At 32.5% G+C, this 19822-nt stretch overlaps 1 protein-coding gene across 10 annotated transcripts in view; it reads left to right on the top strand.

Moving 5' to 3' along the window:
* The window catches only part of LOC141452717 (uncharacterized), a 90440-nt gene that overhangs the window by 17347 nt on the left and 53271 nt on the right, over window positions 1-19822 (top strand). For 8 of the 10 annotated variants that reach the window (XM_074125099.1, XM_074125105.1, XM_074125106.1 and 5 more), the window contains 18 exons: window positions 1750-1940; window positions 2033-2169; window positions 2248-2336; window positions 3802-4053; window positions 4158-4361; window positions 5107-5288; window positions 8196-8360; window positions 9700-9854; window positions 9983-10162; window positions 11164-11334; window positions 11436-11626; window positions 13128-13256; window positions 15979-16080; window positions 17394-17523; window positions 17621-17716; window positions 18351-18503; window positions 18609-18708; window positions 19556-19731. In XM_074125099.1, coding sequence (XP_073981200.1) covers window positions 1750-1940; window positions 2033-2169; window positions 2248-2336; window positions 3802-4053; window positions 4158-4361; window positions 5107-5288; window positions 8196-8360; window positions 9700-9854; window positions 9983-10162; window positions 11164-11334; window positions 11436-11626; window positions 13128-13256; window positions 15979-16080; window positions 17394-17523; window positions 17621-17716; window positions 18351-18503; window positions 18609-18708; window positions 19556-19731 — 2803 coding nt within the window. The remainder of the gene's footprint in view (window positions 1-1749; window positions 1941-2032; window positions 2170-2247; window positions 2337-3801; window positions 4054-4157; window positions 4362-5106; window positions 5289-8195; window positions 8361-9699; window positions 9855-9982; window positions 10163-11163; window positions 11335-11435; window positions 11627-13127; window positions 13257-15978; window positions 16081-17393; window positions 17524-17620; window positions 17717-18350; window positions 18504-18608; window positions 18709-19555; window positions 19732-19822) is intronic. The other 2 variants (XM_074125108.1, XM_074125107.1) reach the window with 1 other exon arrangement.

The raw sequence follows: 19822 nt of genomic DNA, 5'->3' as shown, positions 1-19822 counted from the left end.
CTATTTTCTATGTACAATAGGGTGTTTCAAAAAATGATGACTTTTAAATTTTAAAGAGCGCCGGGCGGAAAATCGAAAGTTCATTTAAAAACAAAAAGTTTCGATCGAAATAGAGCAAAATCGATTAATATTTAGAGGTCGCTACCATTGATCAAAAGATTTTTTTTTTTTTTTTTTTTTTTTTTTTTTTTTTTTTTTTTTTTTTTTTTTTTTTTTTTTTTTTTTTTTTATAAAAAATCCTTATTAAATGTTTTGTACCTATTCAAATAATTAGCAAAACATGTAATTGTACAAAGTTTATTTAAATATAATTTGCTATAAAGACAATGCATTTGGAATCATTATTTTTAAAGTTATGAATAATTAAAGAAGCTGTATTAAAATATATATATATATTAAGAAAAATATACATTTTTGAATTAATTTACTATCAATCAATAAATTTCAAATTATAACAATAAATGCAAAATATTCCCTAATTTAGACGTTTCAGTGACCAAAATTATTTGTTTTTTAAATTCTGTACGAAACACATAAAAAATGAAGTGGTTTTAACGTTAATTAATCGAAATTTTTCAAAAATGTATATTTTTCTTAATATTTTTTTTTAAATACAGCTTCTTTAAGGGGTTATAGGCAGTCAGAGGCGCCAAAAAAGACATTTTTTCAAATTTGTTTGGGGGAAAAACGTGTTTACTTTTTTATTCGGGAACTTTTGCGTCATATCAGTCCATGTTTAAAGAACTTATTGTAATTTTTTCGTTACAAATTAATAATAATTGTACTAATGGCGAATATTTTAATGCAACACGTCAAAAAAATGCAACCCTCTCGTGGACATGATATCTTGAGACTGGGTCATCTGAAATCAAAATTTCGAAAAGATTTCGTTAGTAGATGACTTTATCTCGTACTTGACCGAAGGATTTAGAAAAAAATTGAATTTTTAAGTTTTAGGACAACTTTAAAGTTTGAGTCACGATTTTCACTAAAAAAAATTGACCATTTTATGTTTGTAAAACAAGTTCTATTCATTGAAAAAAAAAATCCTTCGTCCTAGTACGATTTTAATATGCGTAAAAGAAATACGTAAAATTTCAAAAAGATCGGTGCAGTAGATTTTGAGATATCGTGTCCACCGACTTTGAAAACGTAGTTTTGAGAAAAACGCGTTTAAAGTTTTCAGCGGTTAAAGGTTTGCGAATAAAACCTGGATAATCTTTTTTTCAACTTACACAGTGTCATCGATTCCAGGCCCATAAAATCCATCTCTTCCAAAATGTCTAAGTTTTCCGATTTCTGCTGTCTGCGTAGGATTCTTGCCTCCCGCGTAGCAAGTTGAGCTCTGTGCTCAGCTTGTAAACTCGGTCGGGGCTTGTAAACACTTTCACTCTTACAATTTTGCTCGGATCGACTTGAAATTTTAGGACAACATTCCTGAGATACTATACTTTAATATATATATATAAAATCGATTTTTTCAAATTTCTGACTGCCTATAACCCCTTAATTATTCATAACTTCATTAATTAACTTCTTCATAACAGCTTCTTTAAACGAACTTTGTTTTTCCGCCCGGCGCTCTTTAAAATTTAAAAGTCATCATTTTTTGAAACACCCTAATGTACAAGAATGGGTTTTAATGAATTTTAGATAAACTCAAATTAGATCAAGTAGTTAATCAGATCATAGTCATTTTTGTTTTTATTTTGCTAAAATGTAAGGCCTGATAGAGTTTTCCTTTTACAGCGATGCAGACTGTGCAGCGATTGTGGAGCACGAACTCCTGGTGGTGGGCTTTCATCAAGATGGCATTCAAACTATACCGTTTGTGATTCTTGTTATCAGCAGAGGAATAAGGGATTTTCCTGTCCAGTCTGTCATAAAGCTTACAGGGCGGCCGCACTCAGAGAAATGGTTAGATGTTCTCAATGCCAGAGGTAAGTAAATAAAATTTAGTAAATATGTATTTATTTATTTTAACGCTATATTTAGTGTGCAATATAAAAATTTAATTTTTTTTTTTAAAAAGGTTTGTACATGGTACTTGTGACAAAGAAGCAGATTTCGTCAGTTACCATAGAAAGAAAGAAGCACATCCTGAATATGAATATATTTGTCTATCTTGTAAAAATAATACCACTCAATTATATATGCGTCGAAAAGATAGTAAGTTTATTTTGTTGTTTTTTTTGGGTGCGGGGCAAAATTTTCATGATCTTAAAAACAATCTTGTGCGTTTTTTAGGCACCGAAGAAGTGAACATTGAAACAACATTGAGCGTATCACAGGAATCATTGGTCTGTGATAATGATGCGGATGGTGATTCAGAAAAAGTGAGTTCATTTTTCTTGTTTTTAAATATTTATTGTAAGTAAGAGTCGTCTAGATGAATTTTCTTCTATCCAATCATACAATCTTGGCGCCCATGACTCCGGTCGCCCCCTTCTTACCAAGTTCTTGTTCGTTTGTGGTGAAAATCCATTTGGATTTTCTGTGTCGGAAAAGTGACCATTCGGAGATCTTAGGCCTTCCGATGGCCCCCTGTAGACTGTGAAAACATTTTCTGTATCAGAAAGGAAGAAAAAAACAACAATCAATTTTTGTATTTCATCGTCACAAATGGCGTAGCCTTCGTTCTTTGCTCTGAAAAGGCTCGTTAAAACTAATTAAGCTGACAGTACTAAAAGAACTGTGCAATAGTAAACTAGTCAATCCCCCAAGCAACCTAATCATCAAGCAATCCGATTATCATCCAGTAGTAAGTAAAAGGAAAAGAAAAGACTGGTAGCTTTCTTTTGGTAAAAAAAAGGGCAGCTTTTCTTTTGTGAAAAGTGGAAAAATGTTTTTCACATATCTTTTTTTTTATGCAGCCCATTTTAGCTTTTTCAGGCAGGGCTTAACGTCCAACTACCAAAATTAGGTGTCGTGGACAGAGGCGGCTAGCTTAACTTACTTTTTTCTGCAAATTTCTTTTATTAACCATTAAATAAAATCGAAGGCCTCTAGACCGGGAATCGAACCCAGTACCACAATACATATTTTTTATTTTTAGCTTTTGTTAGATTAATATTATTAGTTGGCTAAAAAAGCACATGTGTTTGTAATATAACACACAAATTACAGAATTTCCCTTGTTCTTTTTAATTTTCTTTAAATAAAAGTCACGTAGGATGAATCTTTCATCTGATATCTTTCTTATTTAATAGTATAATAGATCTGGCCAGATAAAAGACACGGTATTTTTTTTGGTTAAACCTTAAAATTAGTTTCTTGTATTAATATTTTTTTAAAGAAAGAATATTGTGTATATTATAGCATTGTGTGTGGTGTATTTGGTGCATTGTGGTAGTGTTTTTTTGTATTAAAGTAATTAAAATATTTATAACTGAAACAAAAAACTAAAGTAAACATATTGCAGAAATATGTCGTCATTTAAGTAGTTAGTTTCTTTCTTTCCCTTTTTTAAATCTTATAGTTACTTAAAATAGGGACTTATTATCTATGAAAGACCTGCATAATCCTGTTTCACATAGCGCTAATTCTGTTATTTTTACCAAGAAACTTGTTACTTAAAATTATCGTGGTGTTTGTTAAATCCAAAGTCCACTCAAAATCTTTTGTCTATTTAATATTTTTCTGGTATGGATATATGTATGTACATTTATTTCAATTTTCATCCAGTTTACTGTTAGTTTTAGAAAGAGTAAGATGTTTAATTCTCTCTCTTTTTTTAAATTTTTTTTTTCTTGTAAAAAAATTATATGAATTGATTTATTGCTTTGTTATTTTTTTTTTTAGTCGGATGATGCGTACACAAGATTAGGCGGCTTTGGTTTGGGCAAAGGAAAACCATTCTACGCTGCTAAAATACCTAAAAAACGAATCGGCTTAGGAGTAGGGCCCGGCCGACCAAAAGGTAGTGGCAAAATGTCTTCAATTACAACATTATGTCAATACCAGAAACGACCACGATTCGCTGAATTTGGTAGAAAGCGTGGTCCTAAAACGAAAATGAGAGGCATTTTTGGTGTACCTGGTCTTGGTCTACAGGTAGGTTGGTGGTGGTAGTGGTGGTTTAAGAAAGATTCCTTGTATTAAATTAAATTTTAATCTTTATGAGTTTTGTATTATTTATTTTTATTAAAAATTTACAGAGACCACAATCAGATAATGTAAATAAAATAGAAGATGAACCTGGAGTAGAGAATAAATTAGTTTTATGTTCATCAAAAGATAAATTTGTATTAAGTCAAGATGTTTGTGTAATGTGCGGCGCTTTAGGTATTGACCAAGAAGCTTGTCTCATTTCTTGTACCCAATGTGGGCAATGTTATCATCCGTACTGTGTTTCTGTAAAGGTAATTATTAATTTTAGTTTTCTTTATTAATTTTTTCTCTTTTGAAAAAAAACAAAACAAAAAATTGATGAAACGTTCCAAAACATTTTCTCTTACTATAATTCTCGATTTTTTGTTTTATATTAACATTTTGTAGCTATTGTAAATTCCTACAATCTTGTAATCTAACTAGACATTTAACTGCTCTTTATAAATAATAAGAATCCCCTTAAATCGAAATGTTCTGAGAAAAAAAAAAATTGATCAAAAAAGAGATTTTTTGAAGAAATTCTCAAAACGGTAGTATAATTCATTCCAGAAGTGGTACTTCTGATCATGGAATTTCCAGGAAATCCGGAATTTTTTTTAGCAACACATTTAAAAAACCTTCTTTATGATACGTAGGACTCACAAAAAAAAAAAAAACCTACATTATAATCGAATGGCCCTTTAGTTAGACACGAAAGTACCGCTAGAAAGAAATCGATCGATTACTTTTACTTGATCGATTTATTGTATTTATAGTTGGAAAAATTGTGAAATTTTTGTAGTTCTGGGAAAATCAGAGCAATGAGTTTGACTAGTACTAAGTGAATAAAAAGGAAAAGAAAAAAGTTTCACAGCCCTATCTGACCCTTTATAAATTTTTAGTGAAAAAAAAAAAACTTAAAAAAACTACGTATGATAAACAAAAATAAAATTTTTTTCATTTAGAATTGTTTAAAAAATGTTTACAGTGAAAGAATTGAATTTTTGCCTCTTCTAGGTAACCAAAGTAATGTTACAAAGAGGTTGGCGTTGCCTGGATTGTACAGTATGTGAAGGTTGTGGCCAGCGTAACGATGAAGGAAGGTTAATTTTGTGCGATGATTGTGATATATCGTATCACATTTATTGTATGGACCCGCCTTTGGGCAGTGTACCAACTGGTGTTTGGAAATGTAAATGGTAAGTTATATAATTTTTTTAAATTTTTTGAACTTGATGTCTTGTTTTGCTGCAAAAATACGTGATGTTCGAGTGTTCTCTGTTCATAGTAATAACAAAATCATCCTACAGTAAATAATACACCTAGTGAGGACCGTCTGACATAGATGCCTTCTATAAGCAAGCTTCATTCATTTATAAAGCTTAAAACTTAACTGAAATGCTAAAACTCCTTTATTTGTGGAAACCATCTTACATATTTTCCAAATTATCCACGGAACACAGCTTCATTTCTGCACTAAATTTATTTGGATTCAGCAATTTTGCCTAAGCCTTAATAATCCATCCCACAGAATAACTATTCAAATCAGAGTTTTTAAAGATTTAAACTATTATTTATTCAATAGTTAATAAATTGTATGGCGTATATCCTTTTCTTGGTCATTAATTTATTAATTTATGTATTCGGATTTTTAACCCATGATTAAAACCTGTGAAAATAGAAGACATAAGCTTTCTTAAGTTTTATAAAAACCACAACTTCTTACCTATTAATTTTGTCCACACTATTGTTCCATACTAAGAGTTTCGGTCTAAATCTGTGCGATTTGGTTGGTTGGAATTTCTATGGATCCATTAAGTAAGAGATATCTTTTTAAGAGATGAAATAAATATATTATCAATAGGATGAAAAATTAATGCCAGTTTCAGTCATGATAACATGACTATTAAAATTATCATTATTGAAACTGGCAGTTATTTTAGCTGAAACTATGATTCAGTCATCAAAAATAATGGAACAGTAATAGGGTGAAGGGACCAGTAATTGACTGGGCACCAGTAATTGACATACCAGATATAAACTGGTATTATAAGGGATATGTGCCGTTTTTAGTGGTGATTCTTTCAATTTCGTTATTGAGAAGCCTTTAGGCAGCAGTTCCAGAAAAATATTAATTATTGGAAGGTTCCTTGGTATCAGTGGAAGGTTATTTGTGTTAAAAGTTCAAAATCAAGGAAAAAACAAGCCGTTGCTAAGGAGGATTGATAAGAAAATAATTTTTCTTTTTTCTTATTTTTCGTTTATTTGTTCATATATTCGTGTGGTTATCAATGTTCTGTTATAATTAGTATTACTTGTAGCTTTAATTTATGTAGTTGTTTTTTTAATTATAAGAAGCATTGAGGATTAAAATGGGGCTGTCAATCACTGGTCCTTGAAACGGCAATCTGCCCAGTAATTGACATGTATGTCAATTTCTAGTCCTACAGCTTTTTTGTTTGAGACCAGTGATTGACTTCCAGGGAAAATAATAAGATAGGTTGGTAAATTTTATTATAATTAAAAATTCAATACATTGTAAAATAAAATCATTGATAAAAATCAGCAACATAAAATAAATAGTAAAACTTCCAACAAAATATGTTTAAATTAATGAATTAGCAAATGTACGCCTTAATTCAAGAGGGCATGCAGAATGATTATTCTGTACAGAACAACAATGTATGAACAACAAACTGGAATAGTCGAGATCGCCGAACAGTTTCACGAGGCCAACGTGACTGATAAAAACGACGCCCACTTATCGGAGTTTGAAAATCTCTCATTCTCACTCAGTTTTGGGTCCTTGCCACATGCCAAAGAAGAAAGGGAGGAAATGGCTGAACCATAGAATTCCATCAAATAAAACGGCCAGCGGAAAAATGAAGCTCCCTCAAGAGAAGTACCAGGTGCGAAATTAAACATAAGTGGAGAAGTTGGTGACTTAGTGATGTTACACATTTCTTACTTTTTAATCTAGTTTTTTTTTCATTGATGTTTCATTTACTTATTACTGTTGTAAGTGCGAATGCTTACAACCTGTGGCGGGACGCAATGAACGTGCACAGTGTATATGAGTATATATACAGTGTATATATACATGAGCCCAAGAGGTAACTCAGTAATAATAAACAACCAAATACTGTTTAGATGCAGAAAATAAGAATGAATTACATTCAGATAGTTTGGTTTCGAAGCAAATGACACTGGCAGCACAGATTGTGGAAAATATTAGCGAAGCGCTCCAAAAGAAGGGAAGCGTAGGAGAAATTTTGTTCACTAGAAAGCACCAACAACTCGAACCCAAGGACGCGTAGATGCCATCAGTAGCAACGTTATAGGCGGAATGGATAAAACAAGGATGTGACCACATAGTCTAATCGGAAGTAGAGAGTTTGGTAAAGTGAGAACCAAAAAAAAAATTCCCAAAAAGAGGTTTAGGTAACAAAATATTTAGCGGAAACTTGAAGGGATAAGAGAGCGGAAGAGTTGAGAGAAAGAAATAAAAGCGAGCCGACAGACATTGTGTACGATCTAACAAGTATGTTAGCTAATATCTCCTTGGTACTATTGAAAGTAAGGGCTGTTATTCAAATTACCTGTCTTGGCTTGGGGACTTAATTAAAACTGTCCAGTAGGACAGTTGTGTAAGGGTTGGTCGTCAAAAACTGTATAAAATAGCGTAATGTTGAAAAATATTAGATTATTTAGGTTTGCCTATTTAAAAACTGATTGTAATTAATTATGAATAAGACCGATTTTTGTTATAAATCCGATTTTGAATGCATATCTTATGTCGTTTCATGAATATATTTGTATGTCAATTACTGGCCCCACCCCATGTTAAACACTGGTTCCACCGAAAATTCGGTATGTCAATTACTGGGTCATTGACATACTTCCAAAAAAAATCATTTCTGGTTGACATAAAGATCGAATTTACTGCTTTTAAAATATTAATAAAATAAAATACATCCTACTGGAGCGGTACAATTTTACAACCTACACCTGGAGCCAAAATAACGGAAGTTATTCTACCTTAAACTCGAATTTTTTCTTAAGCAGTCAATTACTGGTCCCTTCACCCTAAATATATATTATTTCAGGTGTGCCCAGTGCCAAACATGTGGCGCCAATACTCCCGGAGTAAATTCATCGTGGCAATGTAGTTTTACTCAGTGTGGAGCTTGTGCTTCACGAACAACCTGTCCAGTCTGCCTTGAACTGTATACTGATGGTGATCTGATCATTAAATGTATCAATTGTGATAGGTAAGTTTACTCTCGTGGTAAGCTTCTGAATTCAGCTTCCATTTTAATCATGAAGATTTTCAGGATTTTCGATATATTTGAACATAGACTTTGTCTGAGTGGTTACAAATTATTTTTTAAAAGCAAGAAAGATTACATGAAAATGGGTTGTTAAGTAATCAATCATTGTTGATAAAAGAAAAGTTTATCAGTCCAACGGACTAATTTTATATTTGAAGATCCAATGAATGATGGCTATAATTACGTACAAAATTTATAATAAATTGTAACACATACTAGGTCTGTAAATTAAGTAATGAGACTGATTTTTTTAAAAAAAATTTTATTCAAAAAGAATTACAATTCTAGATTGTCACCTTCAAAATAACTTCCTTCTGAAGCCACACAGCGCTGGAGACGTTTCTTCCACTCCTCATAGCAGTGCTCGAACTCCGATACTGGAATAGCCTTCAGCTGGTCGGTTACAGCCGTTTGAATGTTTTCGACTGTCCCAAAATGAGTCACCCTTGAGGTGATTTTTCAACTTCGGGAAGAGAAAAAAAGTCACAAGGATTCAAGTCAGGCGAGAATAAGGAGGCTGAGGAGCCGCAGGAATGTTTTTATTGGCCATAAACTCGTTTATTGAAATTGCTGTGTGACAAGGGGCATTATCGTAATGCAAAACACCCACTTGTTCTTGATGTTTGGTCTCACACGAATGACCCTTTTTCGAAGTTTTTTCAAGAACCACTCGGTAAAAGTGTTGATTGACGGTTTTGACCTTGGAGGTAGAAACTCTTTGTGGACGATTCCGTGGATATCGAAAAAACAAATCAGCATGCATTTGATCTTCTACTTCGCCATCCTTGCCATCTTTGGGCCTTGGAGAGGTTGAAGTTTGCCACTCCATGCTCTGGCGCTTGGTTTCTAGGTCGTATTCAAACACCCAAGACTCGTCACCAGTAATGACGAAGTCGAAAAATCACCTCAACGGAACTCATTTTGGGACAGTCGAAAACATTCAAACGGCTTAACCGACCAGCTGAAGGCTGGTTCCAGTATCGGAGTTCGTGCACTGCTATGAGGAGTGGAAGAAACGTCTCCAGCGCTCTGTGGCTTCAGAAGGAAGTTATTTTGAAGGTGACAATATAGAATTAATTCTTTTTAAATAAAAAAATTTAAAAAAATCAGTCTCATTACTTAATATTCATGAAAGAAGCTAAAATTTGTTATTTTTAATTTGTATTTTAGCATTTTAGTTTTAAGATAGAATAAGTAAATTTACTGTTTGTATTCATTCACAAACCTAAGACTTCCGTAAAGGGCCAATGTTTTAAAGAGCAGCTGTTTGTTCTTCTAGGTGGTTGCATTGCCTTTGTGATTCAATAACCAATGAACAGGAAGCGGAAGCCTGTTGCGCTCAGGGATATATTTGTCTACTTTGTAGACCCAACAATGCAGCCCTTGTACTTCCCCCAACACCTGTTAGAGTGCCTTCGCCGGAAATTACTTCTGGTAAATACCGGTTCTTGGATAATTTTTTTTTTTTTTGTAAAACAAAAGTATTTTATATTTTGTATAGAATGAGTAGTATGGAGATCTATCAGAAAAATTATTTTTTTTTTGAAATAATATTTTTACAGATGGTGGTAAAGCAAATGATTACTATGTGGATGGTGTTTGCCTGTCCGAAACTGGTTTACAGCAAATTAAATTATTATCTTTAGAAAATAATAATCAACCAATGAGAAGAAAAAGACCCGGTTTTAAAAAAACACAAGATTCTGAAATAATGTCTACCATAGATTCTGTAGTTTCTGGAGGTAATTTCCTCTTTTATTTTCATTACTTTCCTTATTTCTGTCTTGTAGAGGGCATCAATTATACAATTTGTGGATAAGCCGTAAGTTACTACAGATAATGAAAGTATTAAATATGATATTGCCGTGATGCTTATATCCGATGAATCCTATAATTCTGCTGAAACGCCGGTCTCGGAAGGAATTTTACAGGGAGAAGTCTTAAGCCCAATTTTGTTTTCTCTTTTTACTCACAATATTGTCTCAAGTGTTTAATAATTCCGTGGGAATTCCTTTGTACAAAAAATAGAGATCTACAAATATTACTATAGGCAGACGATATTTGTTTTGTTCTCTCCTACTTGGATTGAGGCTCAAAGAAAGTTAAATCTATTAAAAGAGTACTGTGATGAAAACTTGTTGAAAGTAAATATTAACAAAACAATAACAATGGTGTTTACTCAATCTGGAACTTTTGCAGAAAAGTATGGAAGTGGACCCATAGATTAACAGAATAAATTTATTTATTTAGGAGTCCCAATTGCTTCATCTGCTAAATTTATAAAGTCTACTGGGTCCACAACTTTAAATTGGAACATTAGAAAAAACGAGCACTATTAGGAAACGGGGTTGGTGGACATACCTCTCCGATGAGGTCATTATATTAAATACTTGACCCAATTAAGGAGAATTTAAAGTAGTCGCTGGAATTACGAGTTTGAAGAAAATAAAGAGAAGCCAATTGAATCGTGCTTATTTTGAAGTTCCTGGAGATAATCAGTTAAATTTGTCAATACTTCAAATCGTAAAGATCTCTTAATCAAATTAGAGGTCTTGTTGTGGAGTACTATTCTTCTCTTTTGGTGATTGATTGATTCTAATAAGAGTGAAGAGAATGAATCAATGTTTGTACAATTTAGGATAAGAGCCAACTAATCCAACGTATTCACCGAAATGGAACCAGTTTTTTTTTTGGATTTACTAGAATGCAGAAGCCAATGTTAACTGGTCTAAATAATTTTCAGATGCTGAGGGCGATGGTTGCATTAAGGACACTATTTTTAAAGATGGCATGATATGGGGCTCTAAAGAGAATGGACCAGTACCTAGCCCACCAGAAGGGTTTTCATTAATTACCACGGAAAGTGGTGTGGTTGTTTTGAAAAGGAAAAAGCAAAGGAATCTACAAAAATTGGGTAAGATAAATAAGCTTATTCAATCAATAAATGGGTTGGTTTTTAAAATGTGACGACGAATTTTTAGCCATTCATCATTTTTGTTTTGTTTTTCTAAATAGGAATCGGAGGATTTTCGGCGGTAAAAATGAGAAGCTCCCGTTTCAAAGACGATGAAGAAGGAGGTGGAACAGCAAATTCCCATTCTGCTGGTGGTACTCCACAACAGTTTACTGAGGAAAAACCTCGAAGGAAACCACGGTGGACTAAGAAACGTTGCAAATTGGCCGAACATTATCCCTCTTTTTTACAGGTAAAAGGGGAAAAAATAAATTCTTAAGTGAAGTGTTGACAAATGTGTATAGGTTTTTTTTTTAAATCATTTTTATGTTGAAATACAAATTATGTACTGTGTTCTTTTGATTTGTGTTCTTTAAACACAAAGTTTTGATTTTGGATTTTTGCTGGTGTTTAAAAAAGTTAAAATGGAAAAGATGAAACAATTTACTTGTTACTTTCTCTGGACAGAGGAGGGTACCCTTTGGAAAGAAATAGGTTATGTGAAGGTAGTGTAGGATTCATTCCACAAATAAGCGGAAGTATTGCGATCGTGTGAAATTTTCTTCATCATGTTTTCACCTGGAAAAGTTTTCTAATGAATGAAAACTTTGATGGCCTTCAAAAAGTTGAATTTTTAAGAAAAAATGGTCTATGTCTATGTGGATGATGAATCAAAGTAACAAAAAATGAAGAATTGTTGGAAGCTTAAACTTTAAATTACGTTTGGGTGTCAGTGTCATCTTTGCGGACGAAATCTTTAACCTGTAGCATAGTATTTTTTTAATTTTCTACGATTTTCAGTGATTTTCTTTAAACTTTGTATTTAAATTTCATACACCCACACCAGCCGACCATGTGCGGTAACTTTGGGATGTACCTAGTCAAGAGACTTACCTGGAACCCCCCCCCCCATATGAGACTTAAACGTACCGAACTGTAACAAACGATACAAACTTCTAGCTAGACTACTTGACAAACGCTGAAAAACTCTCACTACAGAACAAACGACGACTCTATACAGCTCTCTGCTCACACCAATATGGACTTACGGACTCGGAACTTTACGGAACAGCTAAAAACATCAAACATCAATAGACTGTGCAAACACTCCAATCCAAAAATACTCCATCGCATAGCAGACGCTCCATTCTATGTTATAGCAACCACACAATACATACAGATCTCCAAATTTCACTCATCTCCGAACTTGCCAAAATCCGATATAAAAATTTTCATCCAAAAAAACTCTCATTTCATCCCAACCCTTTAACTGCAATCTTGTCTTCAACTACGCTACCCTCCAATCCTCGAAGACGGCTGAGGCCCCGTGACCAACTGGGTGACTAATGGCGGCCATCACTGGATGACCGTCATTCCACGTCTGCCACGTTACTATATATTCATATTTATCTCATTTACTTATTGTGCCCTGTAAATTTCAATAAAAAAGATATAATAAAAAAAAAATCATACACGTTGATCTAAAACTTTTATTTGAAGAACTGTGACAGATAAGCTTGTTTTATGGCAGTTCTGGGATAGATTTCTCTCTCAGGTGCCATTTTCGGGTTAATGTAGGGTTACTAATTAAATAGCAGCCCTCCTGATGTTCACTCATTAAACGCAACGTAGTCCATTAATTTTTTTATGATACTTTAAAAAAGGTTTCGGTAAAACATCTGCCCTAATCACCCAATATCTTTTGCTTTCTTCCATTTTTTTTTCTCTTACTGTTTTCTTTTTTCCCTTTGTAGGAAGCTTTCTTTGGCCGAGAATTGTTGGATACTACAAAAGAATCAGCCCAAGAACTGGAAAGCAGTAGCGATGATTCTGACGAAGGAAAATCCAAAGTTTCTCAGGATAAGACTATCACCTTATCGAATGTGAGTCAATTAACAAGATGTGCTTGTTTGAATTTGATTTTATTTAAAGAGATTTTTATTGCTTGCAAGAAAATTTTGAACACAATTCTTTTATGCAACATGATCTAATGTTTTATTTACTCTAATTATATGGATCCATTATTATGATTATTATTATTGTTATTATTATTAATGGTAAAACTACAGAATGAGAACCTCATACCCAACGCGCACACACTGGAGTACGTTTTTGAACGTTTTTTCGTAGCTTGGTTAATCGATAAAAAGGCGCGTAATATTTTATTTAAAAAAAATATTTTTACCATCCCCTCGAACCTTCTCCTGTACGGTTCAGATTTGCTACCTTCAGTGAACATCGCTGTTATTTGTAGATATATTGTTCATACATTCTTGTATCTTCAAGCCTAAGTCCAATTAATTACCTATAATTCCCTTCGCTTTCAATAGGCTGTCCTCAACTACACCTTCGTTTGCTTCATATTCATTCTTTCTCCTTTTACATTTGTTTTCTGCCCACATTCTCCTTCTTCCAAATCAATTTCACCTATCTTCCAAAACTTTATTTTCAGTAAACTACGTATGATTCATTTTTTGGCATAATTTTGTCATCTTATTCTTTTGTTCTCTGCTATCTCTTCCTCAATTACATTTTTGTCTTCAATGTTATTTTATTTTTTTTTTTTTTCTCCCTCCATAACTATCGTTTGCTGTCTCTTTTTGACTTTACTTCTAACCGGGCTATCACTGTTAGTTACCGCTAAATCTTCTAACTTAACAGTCTCCCTCATTTTTTTTTTTTTTTTTTATGAAGCTCTGTCATGCTAAAGTAGCGTAGTAATTTTCTGCATTGCCAGTACATAATGCGTTGATTTAATGTGCTGGAGATAAATGTCTTAGCCGTGGAGAAAATTGTCTTCTTTGCCAAAAAAAATCATTTACTCCGCTCATCAATTTAATTAGCAGCCCCCCTTCCGGTTCCTCTTTTTTAAATATGTAATTGGAATTCGCATTCCAATTCTTTTTTATTCAAACAGTGTGATCTAAATATAATGAACCCATTGCAGTTATTATAATTTTTAAAATAAATATTTATGATTTAGGAATTAATTTGTTATTAACTCTTATTTGTTATTGTTACTATTAGTTATAGGTTATAATTTGAATATGAATGAGTAGAGGTGGAAAAAATAGAATGTAATCCAAATTTAGAGCTAGCTAAGAGCATGGTTTATATGTCGCATGCGACCCTCTGGATGAGTTTTGGAATACAGTACAACCTCGATTAACCTGCCTTCGGTTTACCGGGATTCGGGATTAACCGGGATCATGTTGAGTCATCATAAGAACACCTGGATCGGCGCCGAAACAAAAGTTAATTTTCGGTAGCGACAGGAAAATGTTTTTGTCTTCCGATGTAACATAATTGTAGGCGTGGCAGCAACTCTTTTATACCTGATTTTCCTGAAGGGTCGTTATGTATGTATGTATATATGTAAAAACCCAAAATATGGTGCAATTAGTACTGAATTTCTTGGGATTTACCACGGTCTTACAAAAGATCTTACAAAAGACCAAGGGATTTAAGTGTCGTAAATGGTTGATTTTCAACTTCACGGTTATATGTAATATTTTTATGGTTAATTACCGGCATAATATTTTTATGGATAATTTCTGACGAAATAGTAATGTATTACTATGTAATTCTGTGTATTCGGTTTAACCGGGATTTCAGTTTTGGGTAAAGCAGGTCAGCCCGGTTAATCGAGATTGTACTGTACTTCGATTTGTTTTCATTGTCTCATGAAACTGACTATTAAATATTAAATGAACGATCTTATTCTTTGATGGATGATTTTTCATTTAATATAATTCCGTTTTAACTGGCGAGTAATTTTCTACAATTTAAGTGCTATAAACTGCATTTATACTTGAATCGGGATCTCGTGACAGTTTCTTCCAATATCTTCTTTTTCTGAAGAATATACTCTCTTCTTTTAACTTATAGCAATTCAAGACTGGAATAGTAGGGGATAGTTGGTTTAGAACAGAGTACTTAATAAAAGAATGTGTAATGTAATCATGAAGTTGGTATACGATTACTTAATTTTTGTTCAATACTTTACACTAATGGGAGCATTAATTTTATAACCTTAAATATTGGTGAAGTAACCGTTTTATCCTCTTTATCGTATTAAAGAGTGAAAAGAAAAGGTAACTGAATGTTACTGAAGAATTAAATTGAATTTAAACTCATGTAAAGTACATTATTTAATAATAATTTAGTTCAAATAATTTAGATCAAAAAATTTAAGAACAATGAATCGATATATCGCTCTGAACATAATGTCGATAAATTTACTCGCAACATATCAAAATAGGCGTAACCTTATTTTGTCTTCATTTGACAGACTTTGCTGTACTTAGCTTACAAAATATGTGTTGCATCATGATTTCTTTTTAACTAATTGTTTAAACTGAGATTATTTTGTTAGAAAAAGTTCAAAATAATAACAATTTAGGGTTTTTATTGGTGCATGTTTTGCATGAAAAAGAATTATAAGATATAAATAAATAGAATTACTAATTGAAATTTTTTAAGAAAATTTGATTATTTAAAGAAATAGAGAATGTACTCACGATTTTTTTTGTTTTTGTGGCTTGGCTGTTCCTAGTAGATGTTGTTTATCCATTAGCTTAGAATATTATCTTTTTTCTAATGCAGGATGAATTAAAGGTAATGGCCGAAATGAAGGCAAAACAAGAAATCTCTGATAAAAGTACAGCAAATGGTGTTCATAATGAAGATTCTAAAATAACTGTTAAGGTAAGTTAAAAGTTGTAGAAAAAAAAAACTAGCATAAAGTATGTTGCATTATTAATTAATTGAATTAAATCTTTCTAATCTTGAGTAAGGTGAAAATTTTTCCGTCTTGCCATGGGAGACCGTTACTCTTGGTTAAAAAATGCATCATTAGTTTTCTTGTAGTCCTCTTTTAATCCAATGGAAGTACGATATCATCTCTCGGAATGCAATCCTAGAAAATGTGCAAAACAATCATCCACAGATGTTAATCATCTCTTTATTGGTCCCAAATTGTTGCATGCCTCCAAAATTTCTTGAGGCTAGGGTATAGAACAGTGATGGCGAACCTATGACCCGCGGGTCAGACACTGGACCCGCGCAAGCTTTTTCACTGACCCACAATTGCTAGGCAACCATTTGTTTGTTTACGCGGGTTGATTTAGATTTTCTAATTGTTGTGGATAATTTATATTCTATCTGTATTTTTTTTTTCAATCACGCATTGACACAAAAGCCATTTAAATTGCTATCTACAACCTTTAGTTTGATCATTACAGTTCTAAAAGCGCAAATGACGACAAATGCTTTTTGTAGTATTTGAAATAAAGCAAAAGTGTTTACAAAATATCAAATAAAATGTGCATAATTTTACTAATATTTTGTTTGTTAAAAAAAAAATCGACAACCCAAAGCAAATAACCATATTTAGATTTTTCTTCAGATAAAACACACTTTTGTAAGATTTTGTTCAGTTATGTTTGTAAAAAGAGACTTCCATAGCCAATTGTTTCGTCCCGTTTTACTCGTTAAGCCGACTGAATTTTAAAGATGTTTAGTTTTGAAAATATTCAGTTTAAAATTTGTAAACTTAATTCTTATGCAAATAGGTATTAGTGACCCAAGAGCTAGTACTATAAAAAAAAAAAAAAAAAAAGGAACAAAATGTGACCCACGTCTCAAAAAGGTTCGCCATCCCTGGGTATAGAAGTAAATCAGAGAAAGTACTTTAATCCATTTAGAAGTTAAGATGTTCCCAACTATTTGAACTTAAGATTCATCATTAATTTTCTCCATTGTCCGAAAGCACCTTCATGGGCAAAGTCTTATAGCTTTGCATTCTGGGCTTCTACTCACCTGGTGACTTGGAGCAGGCGCTTTTCTTGAAAAGCCCTTGACATGGATGCAATTATTGTAGTTCTTGTATCAATTTAAATCATTATTAGCAACATATCTCTTACTATTGCCAAGTATTTTTCAACTTTCCATTATTATAATAAAATTATAATGTTGAAACAAAAAAAAAATCAACAATATTTCGATTTTATGTGAAACAGGAAGAGGAAGTGAGTGATGGAGAAGGTTTGAAAGATATATTGAATCTACCAGATAATTTACTTCATAATGATCTAGTCAATACAATTATGAATGAAAGAGATGTTATAAAAACTGAGAATTTAATATCTGGTAAGTTTAAACTTTTTTTTTAATTCTTTTTTTAAACTAAAGGTTTATACGTTTTCATTCATTCATTGATTTTTTTTTTTTTTTTGTTAATTAACAGATCCACCATTGAACGATACAAGTCCCCATCAAAAAGATGAATTATCTGATATATTAGGACCTCATTTCAGTATTGAATCAATGGTCAGAGAAACTGGTTAGTAATTTTGATCTTTCTTTAGTAATTTAAGAAGAATGTTGTTTGTTATCGGGAAGTTTTTTTTAATTTTGAATTTTCATGAGCAGTTTGCATTTTAAGATTCAATTAAATGTCATTAAGAAAGTCTTGAGAGTGTTCACCAAAGTTGTATTTATTATTTCTTAAATTAGGTGAATAGATTTACTTCTGCTAAAGTTTACTTCAAAATATTGACCATATCTTCAAAAATTCTATCTCAAAGAAAGTGTGAATGTTCTTTTAAATTTATTTGTGCGGCACCAACATCTGGAGCTCACTAGCCTTTTTGCAGGGCACTGCCGATCTCTTTCTGGAGATCGATTATTTCCGTCGATTTTTTCATTTATTCATCATCGATACACGAATAACCAGATTAGTATTTTACATCTACACTATTTCTGCGGCATCGAGCTTTTCTAAATTAAGAAAGACAACACTGGACAGCGAACTATCAAAGATCCAAGAAAGAGAAAATTTAAGAGCAGACTTCTCGAAGGTTTTCGAAACCGGGATTTTTGTAATTCAAATTTCAGAGCACTTACCTCTTCTCTTGAATTTAATTTTTTTTTTTACTTCTATAAATCAATGAACATTCTGCATGCACTTGGCCCAGGTCTTCCAAACATGGATTCAAAAGATGTTGAAGAAATCTTTAAAGGTGTATTGACTGATGAATCGCAGGAATCACAAACTTCCGGAGCTTTTGCTCCAACTCGTGGTCCTACGCCGGGCACTCCGTCACATCCGCATATGTCACCACAGCAAGGTAAGTTTATTTCAAATTATAGATCAGTAGATTAAAAAAAAATTATTTATCCTTCAATTAAATGATGACTTTATAATTGTAATTAAAAATTAAAATTACCAATAGGAGCAACTGGAGCAAGAACTGCAGTTTCTAGTCACCCATCTAACCTTACGTCTCCAATTGGATTTCCTTCTGCTTCGCCTTATAATTCTGAATATAGCAAGTATGTTCACTTTTTGATTTATAATAATTTTCATTGAATCCTTTTAGTTCAGTTTATAAAATATGTAATCTTCCTAACGTCCTTGTTGAGGTCCAAGAAACCTGGACGTCTTGTTATTTTTTTAGTTCCAATTAAATGCCATAAATTGAAACCTCAGAGAGGTTACACTTCTCTGAATGTTAACCATCGATTGTTCATTTATCGATAAACGAATAACCAGATTAGTATTTTTACATCTATGCTATTTCTGAGGCATCGAGATTTCTAAAGTTATCCAGTGAATATTAAAAAAAAAAATATTAATATATAGAACAGGTAATCTAAAAATGAGAAAATCTTCTTCTGCCTTGTCGGTTATCGAAGTTCAGCTCTTAGGTGTGGATTCCAATAAGTTGTTTTTTATAACCGTCTTGGTCACCTATTTTTGAGGTTATAAAATATGAATGGAAAATTGTTCTTTCATTGGCTAGGCGACTTGAATGATCACAGCATTTCTTGTTTTGAAATTCCATGATTATGAAACTTATGTTATGACAGAAACTTCCTCTTTTCTTTCAAGGTGGAAGAACGTTATGCGGAAGTAATAATTTATTTAAATCTACTAAGTTTAATTTATTTGCTGTCGAATTCGCAAAAACAATTCTGTAAAATGTAGAACTTCCACGTTTGATAAACAAATACTTCCATCAGAATTGAATTTAGCGATGTTCAGGGAGTGCTTTTTTGAGGTCTAGCTTATCTAAGCCGGCACCACTTTGAATCCCTACTTCCAATGCGACATCACTAACAATGTGTTAATTAAGTCATGCTGGAGAATAATTATAATCGTATCATTTATTTCTTACAGTAGTCCACAGTTTAGTCCAGAAGGAAGTCCATGGAACGGAGACGATAGTAATAGTTCTTATAATCAGCGAACATCTGTAAAAATGGAAGCCGATGAACCTTTAGGCTCAAATTCGACAATTTCACCAGTTTTATATGCTAATGTAAATCATCCAGAATTGAGAACTGATTACCCTTGTAAGTTGTTTTTTCAAATATTATTAATTTTTATTCTAAGAAAATATGTTTTTTTTCTACAACCGTATAAATAATGTGAAAATTATCCTTC

The sequence above is a fragment of the Rhodnius prolixus genome, unplaced genomic scaffold, assembly GCF_049639745.1.
Source record: "Rhodnius prolixus isolate KJV_2025 unplaced genomic scaffold, Rpr scaffold_3, whole genome shotgun sequence".
NCBI classification, from domain to species: Eukaryota; Metazoa; Arthropoda; class Insecta; order Hemiptera; family Reduviidae; genus Rhodnius; species Rhodnius prolixus.
The sequence above is the reverse complement of the archived record's forward strand: the minus strand, read 5'-3'. Positions and strand labels throughout refer to the sequence as shown.